We start from the raw sequence: 12692 nt of genomic DNA on the forward strand, positions 1-12692 counted from the left end.
CTGGTCCTTTCCCACCTCACGTTAACGGGTCTGATGCACCCTTGTGAACCCCAAAGGGCGGGGCTCAGCCTCGCCACACCTGTGCTGAGCCCCGCACTCAGCTCTTCACGCGTCTCTGCGTGCCTGTCGTGCAGGTCTTTGCACCTGCTGCTTCTCACACCCGGAACACGGTTCCCCACACGCCTACACCTTTGCCTGGCTGCTGTCTCCCACAGATGCTCAGAGACTGAGCTGAAATGTCGATTTTTGTTTATTTCATCAACTGGGATTGATAAATATAATTAATGACATGTACGTAGCGCTTAGGACGAAACAGGCTCTTGCATCTACTACAGATACACATACACAGAAAGCCCAAGACGGGAGGAAACTGGCACAACTTGTAAGTGGCAGACAGGCAGCTTCAGCTTACACACCTTCAGGGACGGGGGTCTCACTACTTTCTGAGATCACGATTCAGGACCGTGGATTCCGCTTCCCTGTGCAGAGGGGACCCCAGCAGCCACCAGCGGCCACACAGCTGGAAGCCCGGCCTCTCTGCACTTCGTCACGTCCAGCCCCATGTCACTGAAATCAGCCCCAAAGTGCCAGGCACCCCAGACCCCAGGCTGCCCAGGGCTCTCCTTCTTCATGGGGCTCCTATTTTAGACTTAGGAGATGCCCAAAACAATCAAAGGAATAAAGCTGGAGTTACAGACTGTGGTGAGCCCTGTGGAGACAAGGGGCAGGCAGAGGAGATGTGGGCTACTGGTAGGTGTGAATTTTGACACCAAAACATGAGAATTTCCAGGATATTTCTTGGGTTTGAGGGAACAAGGGTTTTGTCCCAAAAAAGAAAGAAAAAAATAAGGGAGGGAGGGAGAAAAGGGATGCTCAGTCCCGTAACTATAATCTAATCCAGGAGTCAGCGAGTCAGAGCCATGAGCCAAATCCAGCCGGTGGCCTGTTTTGGGGCAGCCTATGAACTAAGAATGTTTTTTTACATTTCTTAAGAGTTGTAGAAAACAAAATAGACAGAAACCAAAAAGTATGCAAGAGACCTTCTGGCCCACCAAGCCTGAGACATGGACTATTCGGCCTTTACAGAAAAAGTCAGCCCCCTCTGAGTCCCACCAGCCAGAGCTCCCACCACCGTCCCCGCCCCGGCCAGCTGTGAAGGCAGAGCCGAGGGACAGGCCAAACAGCTCAGAAATTTCCATTTCCGCCCACGAGGCCGAGCGCCATTCCTCATAAGCCTTTCAGAGCCAAGGCCCAGATGGTTAGGCGATTTCTGCCCCGGCTCAGCGAGGCGAGGCTGGAGCCAGGGGAGAAAGGGTGTCCCACGCCCCGAGGACACGGGAGTGGTTGTGCAGCCTCTCCCGTTATCCACTTCTCATCAGCTTTTTAGGAAATGAGGGGATTCGTTTTCCCTGTTCCGAGTGCGACATCCTGAGGTTTCTGTTTTATGAAATTTGGGGAAAGAAAAGGCCTATTTAGGAGTCAGTGTTCCTGTTTCCAAGTGATAAAGTCCCCATTTAAACTGGCCCAAGCAAAAAGATAACTTACCAGCCCGTGTTACTGAAAAGTCCAGGAGCTGAGCAAGCTTCAGGCATAGCTGGATCCAGGGGCTCCGCATGGCACCATCAGGACGGGTTCTGTCCCCTCCTTCTGGGTTGGTTTCATTCTCAGGGAGGCAGCCTGGCACCAGGGGCCCACACCCCATCCACCTGCCAACCCCAGCAGGTGAACTTCCAGATGGTCCCAGAGCTGAATCCCGCGGGGCCCTGCCTGGATCAGGAGACTCCCCCGCTAACCAATGGCGTGGTCAGGGGATGGGGTGATGTGATTGGCCAGGTTTGGTCACGTGCTCCTCCGGGAGCGAGATGGGAGGAAAGCAGGTGCGGAGAGGAAAGCAGAGCACCGATGCCCAGAGCAACCAGGGCAGGGGATGCCCAGGAGCAGGAACAGATACGGAGCCGTCGAAAGCAACTGCTGTCCCTACAGAAGCCCACGGATGCTTCTGGGCCCCTTTGCTGGGTCCCACCGCCACCTGTTCCACAGATGAGAAAACTGAGGTCCCGGAGGTGAGGCCTCTCAGTTACAAACTCAACCCGAGCCTGAGTTTTCCTGCTGCCCACACCGACCATCATGAGTCTCCAGCCCTGCCCTCCAAGGACCCTGCACACAGTAGGGCCATCCCATTGGACCACAAGATGCCCGGCAGCTGAGACCATGTCCATCTCCCTCACCGCAGCATCCCTAACACATAGGAGGTGCCCCACAGACACCGGGCAAACAAATGCATATAGTCCTGGCGCTTAGCGCATAGTAGGTGCTCCACAGATACTTGATAAACACCTGCGCAAACACGTGGGTAAACACGTTACCACAAGTACTTGATAAATGGACGAAAAAGCATCTCTAGCGCCTACACATAGTAGGCGCACCACAGCTAGTTGGTGAAAGAACATACCTCAGTGCCTGCGCCTAGTAGGTGCTTAACACATAGTGAATAAGCGGATGAATCTCCATGGAAGCCAAGCTGGCTGGCTGCCCAAACGTTTCCAGGTCACTAAGCAGATAGTAGGTGGACACAGAGACGGGGAGGGAGGACCGAGCGAGTGACGGAAACCTTTCCTGGGGCCTGGGGTCTCTGAGGGCCACCGGCTCCTACGGAAGGTCCTGGGCAGTGAGCGCGTGAAGGTTACTTGGAGAGCAAAGCCCGGCTTGGACAAGGGACGCTGGGTCTTTGTGCGCCAGGAGGGGGTTGGCGGGAACTGGCAGGAGGAAGCCAGGTCGGCGGGAACCCAGCCAGCGGCCCTGCCAGGGACACTGTGCCCCGCCCGCCTGCCCCTGACCTTGCCCCGGCCCACAATAGAGCGTCCATTGTAAGTGGGTAATTGGGTTCCGGCTCATCCCCTCCCCCGGCTGGGGGTGGAAGCAAAGGGAAACACAATCTGTTTTCTATTTGTCATCGCTGCCAAGACGCGGCTCCCTCCCCTGCCCCCGCCCGGCCCTGCCGAGCCACAGCCGGTGACATTCCTTGGCCCGGCGGAGTGTGGACGGAGCTGCCTGCCCGGGCTGGCTAACCCCGAGAAACGGCAGGGCAGAGGCCTGCAAACAGCCCGCGGGCCTCCTCTCCCAGGGAGCTATAAATAGAGCCCCGATCGGAGTCTCTCCTCCCAAAGGAGGGGTTCACCCTTCCGGGCCCCTGGTCTTCGGAGCCATGGGACCCTGGACCCACCTTTCTGTGCCTCAGTTTCCTCATCTGTAAAGTGGGAACTGAATGGTCATTTTTAAACTTCACCTCAAGAGCACTGTGTTGTGTGTGGCGGGGGGGAGGGCGGTTCTGTGATTAGATATTTTCACTCCACACCCGTGATTCTCAACCAGGGGCACGCTGGCCTCCAGGGGACACTGGGCAACATCTGGAGACATTTCTTGGTTGTCACAAATTGAGGGTAACGTGCTGCTGGGATCTAGTTAGTAGGCTCCAGGGATGCTGCTAAGCGTCCCACAAGGCCCGGGGACAGCTGAAAGCAATGATCCTGCCCCAAATGTCGACAGTCCCAGGAGAAATGAAAAGATAGGACCCCACAGGAATGTCCCTGGCAGCTCTGTTCACAACAGCCAGCGAACGGGAACAGCCCATCACCTGGCAAAGAAACAACATGGTCTAGCTGGTTGGCGGAATATTACTCAGCCATGAAAAAGGACTGGCCGATCCGTCTCCACTTCACAGAGGAGGGAACGAAGTCCGGACGAGGTCACGCAGCTTTCCCAGAGTCAAACGGGGGGGCACCGCCTGGGGCTCAGGCCGGGTCTGCCCACCGCTGCGACCTTCCCGGAGGTGGGGTGTCTCCGCTCTGAACAAACCCAGCCAAGCCCCTCGCCGCTCACCCCTTCAATTCAAGCCAATTGCAAGGTCTCCCGGTTTCTAAATGAACACCCTGGTCGTGCTGGTGAAAGGCGCCGTCGGCCCAGGCTGCCGGTTTTATCAGGAGCAGCCGGCAAGATAAATGGCCCCGCAACTTATTGTTCCACCGAGAAGCGCCGCGCAGCCAGCGGCGGCACAGATGCCAGGGATAAATCACGTCGGATCTTCCCAGAGCCGGGGGGAGCTCCCCGGAACGTCGGGGGCAGGGGAGGGACCGCAGAGCTGCCGCAAGGTCCTTGCAGGACCCCAGAGGGTTGTGTGATCATCGCTGGGGTTTTCTCTGCCCGGCCCCGGTTCCCCTTCTCAAGGTTTAACAGCCCTTCCTCCGTCCTCTCGGGGGGGTTCAGGTGGGGTCATCGCTTCCCCCCGCTAACTGCAGGGAGGGGACATGTGACCGAGCCCGGCCAACCCGAGCCCGGTGTCCCGTCCCTGCCGTGATTAGTTCGGGCGGGAATGCACCCCGGGGCGACGGGACCCCACCTCAGCCGCCCGCTGAAACCCGAGGAAAGGCGTCTGTCAGCAGAGGCTGTGCTCCAGCTTCCCGCACCCCGGCAGGCGCGCAGTAGGAGCTCGGTGCGGCGCCGGGCGGACGGCCGAGCGGCGGGACTCCAGCAGCCGGGCCCTCCGGGGGCTCGGCCACTCGAACCCTCGCGGCATCCCCGGGCCCCCGCCTCCCTGCCGGCAGCAGCGGCTCGTCGCGCCGGGTGTACGGGTCAGCTGCCGCCAGGATGTGCCGCCTAACAAATGCCCCCGGGCTCGGCGGCTTAAAGCCACAGCCGCGCGTTCGCCTGCGGGCACCTGCCAGCTGGCTGAGCGCCTGTCTCTCTCCTCGGACCAGCAGGCTCACCCGGGGCAGCGAGGACGTCGGGAAAGCCGTGCCCGCTGTTTAGCCACCGGGACTGGATCCTGAGGGCCCCGGGGGGGACTCCGGCCTCGGCTGCCTGATCAGACCCGCAGCTGAGAAAATTCGCTCCGGGCAGCGGTGCGAAGAGATGCCGGCCGATCCTGCGACTCAGCATGACCGTGAGGCTGCCTGGAGAGGGTGAGGTCCCTGTGCCAAGCCAGTGGTCCCCAGGTCCCCGGATCACCGGGAGTCACCCCTGGCCGGCCGGCCCAGCTGCCCTCTCCCACGCTGGCTCCCTCCTGGGTAGCGATGCGGAAACTGAGGTTGTTCCGGGGTCCCCCCCTCCATCACCATGCCGACTGCCCCGGGGACCGTGCGTTGGCAGGAAGGGGGACCTCTGCCAACCGTCAGTCAGCGGGCCCTCACCCACTGCAGAAGCCGCCTCGCCCAACGGGGAACCAGGGCGCCCCGAGGGCCACCTCCCACGCGTGGGGAGTGAATCTGCTGGTCCCAGCAGTGGCTGAACCCTCCCGCCAACCGCTCGAAATGTGGCTGCCTGGCCCACAAGACACCCCCCCACACACACACCGGCAAGACCCCCAGACACCAGCAAGACCCCACCTCCGCCAGACAGCACGGTCCCCTGGCATCCATCACTGGGGACGAGCGGTGCAGACGCTGCAATATCATTGTCCCGGGATTGATGTCCCTGCTGTGCAAACAAACGTAGCGTCTTCCCGCCAACATTTATTTTTGATAAATGCTGTGACTTTGCCTTGACATTTGGGAAGCAGCGGGGGACCATTACCCGATGACAATGTTCTATTCCACTGACATTATCTCTTAATTATAATATGCAAGTTATGCCGGAAAAAAATGGCCCATAAATAGCTCGCTTGGAGTCGCTGCGTTCGGCCCTGTCAGGAGATGCTGACATTCAGCCCTTGCAAATGGGGGAAGACAAATGGGCGTCTGGGGCCTGCGTGCATCCCGCCTGGGCAACGGCGAAGCTGGGGGGTGGCAGGGAGGCGAGGGCCTCGGGGCGCCCGCCAGCCTTCCGCCCGCCCCCCAGCCCCTCTCCCGCCCCTCTCAGAATCAGAGGGCACCTCACCCACCGGCAGTGAACAGCCCCAGCCCCGGCCCCGCACTCGGTTTGCTGTTCAGCACCGAGGGGACGGGAGGAGATGGCTTTTCAGGAAATTAATTCTGTCCGGGGCAGAGAGGTCGAGGGAAGTTTCTGGAGGGAATCCCACTTTGCAACCTCTCTGGGTCCTTCGGGGCAGAAGAAACAGTCACCCCGAGTTCGGAGGGAACGGTTCCGGGTGAGGTGCTCGGGGACCGGGCGACAGCTGCTTTGGAACGAGTGGGGATGGACACGCGGGCAGTCCCGAGGACAGGTGGGCGGTGGGAGAGCTTTTAGGGGCTCCAGGAAGTCTCCCCCTCAACCTGCTTCGCACCTCACTGCCCAGCTCTACCTCTACTGGGCTGTGGGACAATGGGGGACACACGCAGCCCACGGGCCCTCCGCCAGCTCCTAGAAGCCTCCTGCAAGAGTTCATGCTCAGTGCGGGGTCACCGGCTCACATGCCACCAGGTCGCAGCCGCATTTAGTGAGTGAGGCTGGCCCAGGATGTGACGCAGAACGTACGTCCCTCCTCAGAGCCACAGCCACCCCGGGGGACAGCTTCCAGGCAGGCGTGAGGGCCCAGTGAGGCCAGGACTTTCTGACTTTGCAAAAGGAGCTGAAATGCAGGTTTTTATGTGAAATCCCTTGCTTTTTAACTATTGGCCACTCCTTGGGGGATTTTCTCCCTCTTTTTAAACACCGTGTGAGCCAAAGTCAACAGGTCTATAGGCCACTAGCTTGCACCTTCTGGTCTGGCTCAAGGCCATTGCTGTCCCCTGGGAGGTGACCCCACACAGGCCCGGAGTTACCCTAGAACTGGCCCTGCCCCGGGATCGTGGCCAGAGACAACAGACCATGGCGGCTCCCTGGCCATGGGCCCCCAGGGGACAGACACCTGGAGTTCACTGGCCCTTTACCCGCCTCTGACCCCCCTTCTTGCCCTGAGTTCCGCGCAGAGCCAGCCCGTACCTGCTGGCCGCCTGGCGAGGCCAGGTCACCTTTGCGGTGCAATGGGAGGAAGGACGGCAGCCCCCCTGAGGGTCGTTGTGAGCGCGGAAAGAGGCAGGGCCTTGCACACCCACTGGCTCCCCGGCCAAGCTCCGGCCACCCTGCCGCTGGGCGAGCAAACCCCCGGCCTTCCCGGGTGTCCACCTGCTGCCCGGCTCCGCGGGCCCCCGGGCGCCCCTCTGCCGCTCTACATGCATCGCTGGAAGCAGGTAATTCTACGCATTAAGCCAAAGCCTCTCGAGGCCGGACAGGTGCAAGTACTCGCACCGGGTGCTCGGCAGCGACACCTCCTGGTGACACCCGCATGACAGCCCAGCTCCAAAAGCCCTCGTCAGGTCCTGGGTTTGGAACCTCACCTGGCTCAGTTACCACGCTGACGAGGTGCTGTAGGGACCTAACGCCGGTTTATCGCAATTAGCCCACAATAAACGGTTCTCCTTACGCTTGGTCTGCCCAGAACCTATCGGGACATTAAGTGGGGATTCACTTAACTTGTGTCCTGGATGTTACCGTTTGTCCCCAAACTACTTTGTGACACATTTCAAAGTCTTCTCTGATGATTTCCAGCCCCAAGGGCATAAACCGCCCTTCTTTACAGTCCTAACAACGGCCTGTGACATGAACGAGGCGGGAAGCAGAACTCCTGTTGGACACGGAGGGGACACGGTGTAGTCAGGCCTCCTGAGCAAACAGCGATAGCTTCCCACCCCTGCCTCCTGCCTCATCCCCTCGGCTGGTATCGTGGGAGGAGCCACGTCCTTCACCCAAACAGCTGTCCCTGCTGGAGCCAGAGACCACAGGGCCGAGCACAGCCCAAGGCAGGGCCAGAGATGCCCCATCTGGGAGTCTCCATCCCCTACAACGGAAGAAATTCCTGTGGCCCAGAGAAGGGCAGATGGGGCGGGTCACGGAAACAGACGGAGTGTCCCAGAGACCAGAAGGATGTTCCACGGTTCTGAAAAACCACCTCGGGGCTGGCCGCGGCCCTCATGCCTTCCACGCCACGCTGTTCCGGACCCATCTGCTGAGCTGTGTTCCCCGGGGAGGGGAAGCCCATTGCGTCATGGACGTCCAGGAGGTAAATGATCTGGTTTGCAGAAATTCGCATCAAGGCCAACGCTGCTCAGACATCTGCTCCTTAAAGCAGAAAACAAACAGCCCCATCTCGAAGGCCCCCTCCGGCCTCAGCCGAGGACTTCTGGAGGCTGTCGCGCTTGCAGTGAAATCTGGAAACGGTCAGGACTCCAGGCTCCGGGACACTGCCTACATCCAGGACACTGCCTACAGGCCTGGGCCCTCGGAGCTGTCTCCCGAGACTCCAGAGAGGAACATCAGAAAAACAGTCCCCGCCAAAGCAGTGGCCCCTACTCAAAAGTCCTGGGCAGGCCCCGGCGCTGGGAAGCTCAGTCAGTTAGAGCATTGTCCCCATACACCAACGCTCTGGGCTCGAACCCCGGCCAGGGCACGTACAAGAGTCAACCGATGAATGCACAAGTAAGTGGAGCAACACATCAGTGTTTCTCTCTCTCTAAAAGCCAATAAATATATATATATTTTAAAGCCCTGGCTGGATGCTGTTTGTTAGTATATTTGCACAAACGCCATCACTTGGCACGGGGCGCCGGGCGCTTCTATGCGTGGAAACTGTTACCTAGTTAAATGTAAACATACACGAGGGCGCACGGTCTGTGCGGCCCTGGTCCATCTAGGTTTTATTTTCTTTTATTTTATTTTTTACCGTTAACATATCCAGAGCCTCGGAATCCAGCGGCTGTGAGCCCTCTGCAGGCTCAGGGTGGGCGCGGGCCTTGGCTCCCTGGACTCCGGCGCCTGCGGAGGGCGGGCCCACAGCGCCCCCTGGCGGCCACTGCCCGCCTCTGGCGGACCCGGGGCGGGACTCTGGGGCCTGAACGCGGGAGCCGGGAGCGGGAGCTGCGGGGACGCGGGGAGGGGCGGCCACACCCACGCGGGCCCCGCGCCCTCCTCCTGCGGCCACACCCACAGCCCCGCTGCTCCCCCATCACTTATGCGACGGAGACCCGCGCGCACGCGCTGGAGGTGCCGGGCGCTGCGCCAGGCGCCGGGGACGCGGGGGGACCCCGCAGAGGGCGCCCGCACCCCGGGAGCGTGGAAACCAAATGAAGATCAAAGCGCGAAGGGCAGGTACCTGGGGCCTCGAGAGGGAAAAGCAAGGAGCAGCGGCCTCCCCTAGGGGGCAAGAAGGAAGGAGAAGCGAGGACCGTGCCTCAGTTTCCCCGCCCGTGAAACTCGCCTCGGCCTCCTGCCCCGCCCGAGGCTCCCAAGGCGCGGGCCGGGGGCCAGGGAGGCTGTGGAGCCCGCAGAGCGCCTCCTGCCGGCTCCCTCCGCACCCGCACCTGCGCGCAGCGCGGTCCCCGCGCGACCGCGACACACACGCCCCCGGCGGTTTCCCACCGTGTTTCCCACCCGACCCACAGCGTCCTGCGCACTCAGCCCCGCCCAGCCCCCAGCCTCGCGTCCCTCTCAGCTCACTGCGCTCCAGCCACGCCCCGCTCGGTTCCGGTTCGGGCCTCAGGGCCTTTGCACATGCAGCTCCCGGTCCCCAAAGTGCTCTTTTGCCCTGGCCGGGGCTGCTCAGGGGTTAGAGCATCGGTCTGCACCCTGGAGGGTCGCGGGTTCGATTCCCGGGCAAGGGCACTTACCTGGGTTGCAGGTCCCATCCCTGGCCCTGGTGGTCCGAGCATGGGTGAGGCAACCAACCAACGGACGTGTCTCGCTCACGTCCATGTTTCTCTCTCCCTCCCTTCCTCTCTAAAAATCAGTGGGAAACAATATCCTCAGGTGAGGATTACAAAAAAAAAAAAAAAAAAGCCCAGATACATGCATAAAATGCAATTGCTTAAGGTTACAAGCTCCTGGAGCCAGGCTGTGGCCTCAGGTGACACTCAGTCCCAATTTAAGGAGCCCTAATAAGGGGTCACCCGCAGCACCTCTTCAATCAGGCCTCTGAACAACCTGTGTGCACAGCTCGCCCCCAAGTGGCCGCGCCAGGAATATTGCTCAGGAATGAATATAGGGGTTTATGGGGACAGAACCCCAGCTGCCCATCACCAGCTGGGAGCCCACCCTGTCTGCGCAAAAAACGCACAAAACCCATAGAGAGTCTCCGAGTTTCTCTGAGCCGCGCTGACGGCCTCTGGCCAAGAAGCGATCTCAAGGGACTGAGAAAACGCTCCGGAGAACGGCAGCTTTACAGCTTATTTTACACGTGAGACTCCAAGGAGACCGAAGGAGGTTACGTGGACACCATGGGTGTAAATTATGGGGAGCAGAGAATGCAAAGCAGGGAAAATGCCTGGGGCTGGGTGAAAAGTAGAACAGAGAGACGCTGCTTCTACATCGGTGGGTGCTGGGTAGTTAATAACCAGCATTTGTGGCACGTGGAGATGGTATCCGGGGCTGACAATGAGGGGTCCTGTGGTCTCTGGTGGGAGGTTGTGCCGAGGGGTCTGGAGAAAGGAAATTACTCTGACATTTCAAAGATAGGTTATCGCAGATGCGAAAACACACTAGACAGGCCTCGTAAGTTAGACGGACCTTTGTCAAGAGAGACGCCTGCCCGGGACGCGACTGCCCGCCACGACGGGCTTGGCGAGCAGTCGTCCGTTCAGACCGCCCTGTGTGCTTGCTTCAGGTCTCTGAGTTTGTCGGGCCCGAGCGCCTCGGGTTCCGCGTGTGGCCCTTTCTCCTGCGCGATCCCCACCCGGGCTCTGGGGGCGGCTGCAGGCGCAGGGCCCTGTGGCACCCTCGGCGACGCCCGAGTGCTCACCCCGGGAAACGCCTCCAAGCAGCCGTGCTTGGGTGCCGCCGCGGCCCGACGCCTGGCGCGGTGCCTCAGGGGTCGTGGGGAAGAGCGAGAACGCTGAGCGCGTCTGCGACGGGGAAACTGGACACAGCCTAGGTGCCACGGAGAGGGACCGTGTGGTCATCGGAACCGTGGAGACCACGCAGCCAGTCGGGGCACCGAAAGGTAGTGGGTTTGACTCCCGGTCAGGGCCCGTACCCCCGTTTCGGGTTCGATCCCCGGTTGGGGCATGAGCAGGAGGCGACCTGTTGATGTCTCTCTCTCTCTCTCTCCCCGCTCCCCCCTCCCTTCCACTCTCCCTGAAAAAAATCAATGGAAAAAATATCCTCAGGTGAGGACTGACAACAAAAATATTAATAATGGCAAATGTCTATTGCCCCCTCCGTGTGCCAGCTGCACCAAGCATCTCGGGTATGAACTGAGTCTCACTGCCGCTCTAAGAGGCAGGTACTGTTATCCCCAGTTTAGAGGTGGGGAAACTGAGGCACGGGGCAGTCAAGGGAGTTGCCTAAAATCACTAGTAAAGCTAGTAAGAGGCAGAGCGCCCACCCATTCTCTCAACCGCTTACTTTCTGCCATTTATGTAGCAAGAAGAGCGAGCCCAGAAAGGTGCTCCATGTGTCCAGGCCCGTGGTTGAAACTGTAAAACGAGAGAGGCAGGCGAGCAGCTCAGCCCTTGAGAGACGCAGCTTCCAAGAAAGACCCACTGACTGAGAAGAGCCCAGAATGTGCCAGGAAGCTGCCCCCCACCCCCCACCCCCACCAGCAAACAGACCGTCACGGACCCGAGTGTCCACTTTTTAAAAAGGTTTATTACTTCAATAGTAAATTATTTTTAAAAGATGATAAAACTCATTTTCCTTCCAGTAGAAAAGAGACGGGGCAGCCCCGGAGACCAGAAGCCGCAGGCGGACGGGCCTCCCACCTGGCGGGACGTCCAGCTGCAGGGCCCAGACCTGTCCACCTCGGGCCGGCACCTAAAGGATGGGGGCCCTCATGGGGGGCAGCTCGGGGCACAGCCTCCTGCCACCCCAGCCAGGAGTAGCTGGCGCAGGATACAGCACGATGTCAGTTTCCCTGGGGGGAAGGGGCCCCGACACCCAACGGGGCATCTCACTCTCGCTGGCTTCTGAGGCCCGTGAAGGGGCTGTGCCCCCGCTCAGATGGGCACAGAGGCCACAGCTCTGGGTCTGGCTGAGCCCTGAGCCCATGGCCCCTGTCCACTGGCTTTGGCATGAGAAGTCTGCACTCTGGGCTGGGTTTTCGGACAGCGGTCACCCTAGGAGTAAAAGCCCTGTCCTGCCGGGTGAGCCGAGCGGAGGCCGTGGTGTTTGCAGACCGGTGGAGAGGGTGGCTGGGGACAAGTGGCCCAGCGGCTGAACAGGTTCACCCGCATGGCTGTGGGTGCCTTGCAGAGAAGGTTCCGGAAGGCTCCAGAAAGTTCCTGCTGGTGAGCCTCTCTCTGAGTCCCCTCAGCAGCATCCCCGGCCCCGAGCGTGTCTGCACACACCTGCGTACGCGTACGCATACACGTGTCAGGGGTGTGTGCAGTGTGCGGACACGCGTGTGGCTCAGACTTTGGGACCGGAGGGCTGTCGGCTGAGAGGGCGCTGGAGCGGCAGGGGCTGGGGAGCCGGGCTGGCTGAGTGGTGGGGCTGGGCTGGCTCTGGGCATCTCCGGGGCCCTGTGGAGAAAGGGGGAGCCGGGTCACCACCTCCAGCCCCGCCCACATCCCCGGCCCTGCCCTGCCCCCCCCCCGTGAGCAGCACCCATCTATCTAGTTCAAGATGAGAAAAGCCGCCCGCGGGCGTGGCTCAGAGGTTGAGCATCGACCTCGGATCCAGGAGGTCACGGCTGGATCCCCGGTCAGGGCACAGGCCCGGGTTGCGGGCCCGATCGCCAGCAGGGGCGAGCGGGAGGCAGCCGTGGTCTGAGCACCCTGAATGCTCACGTC

General features: G+C 60.5%; 1 protein-coding gene across 2 annotated transcripts in view; it reads right to left on the minus strand.

Annotated features, from left to right (window-relative positions):
• Positions 1-11530: 11530 nt before the first annotated feature.
• SCARB1 (scavenger receptor class B member 1) overlaps positions 11531-12692 on the minus strand; it is a 41134-nt gene continuing 39972 nt past the window's right edge. For both annotated transcript variants that reach the window (XM_081122798.1, XM_081122799.1), the window contains one exon: positions 11531-12422. In XM_081122798.1, the coding sequence (XP_080978924.1) occupies positions 12018-12422 (405 nt within the window). In that variant the 3' untranslated portion in view covers positions 11531-12017. The remainder of the gene's footprint in view (positions 12423-12692) is intronic.

The sequence above is a fragment of the Miniopterus schreibersii genome (genome assembly GCF_964146895.1).
Source record: "Miniopterus schreibersii genome assembly, chromosome: 20".
NCBI lineage: Eukaryota > Metazoa > Chordata > Mammalia > Chiroptera > Miniopteridae > Miniopterus > Miniopterus schreibersii.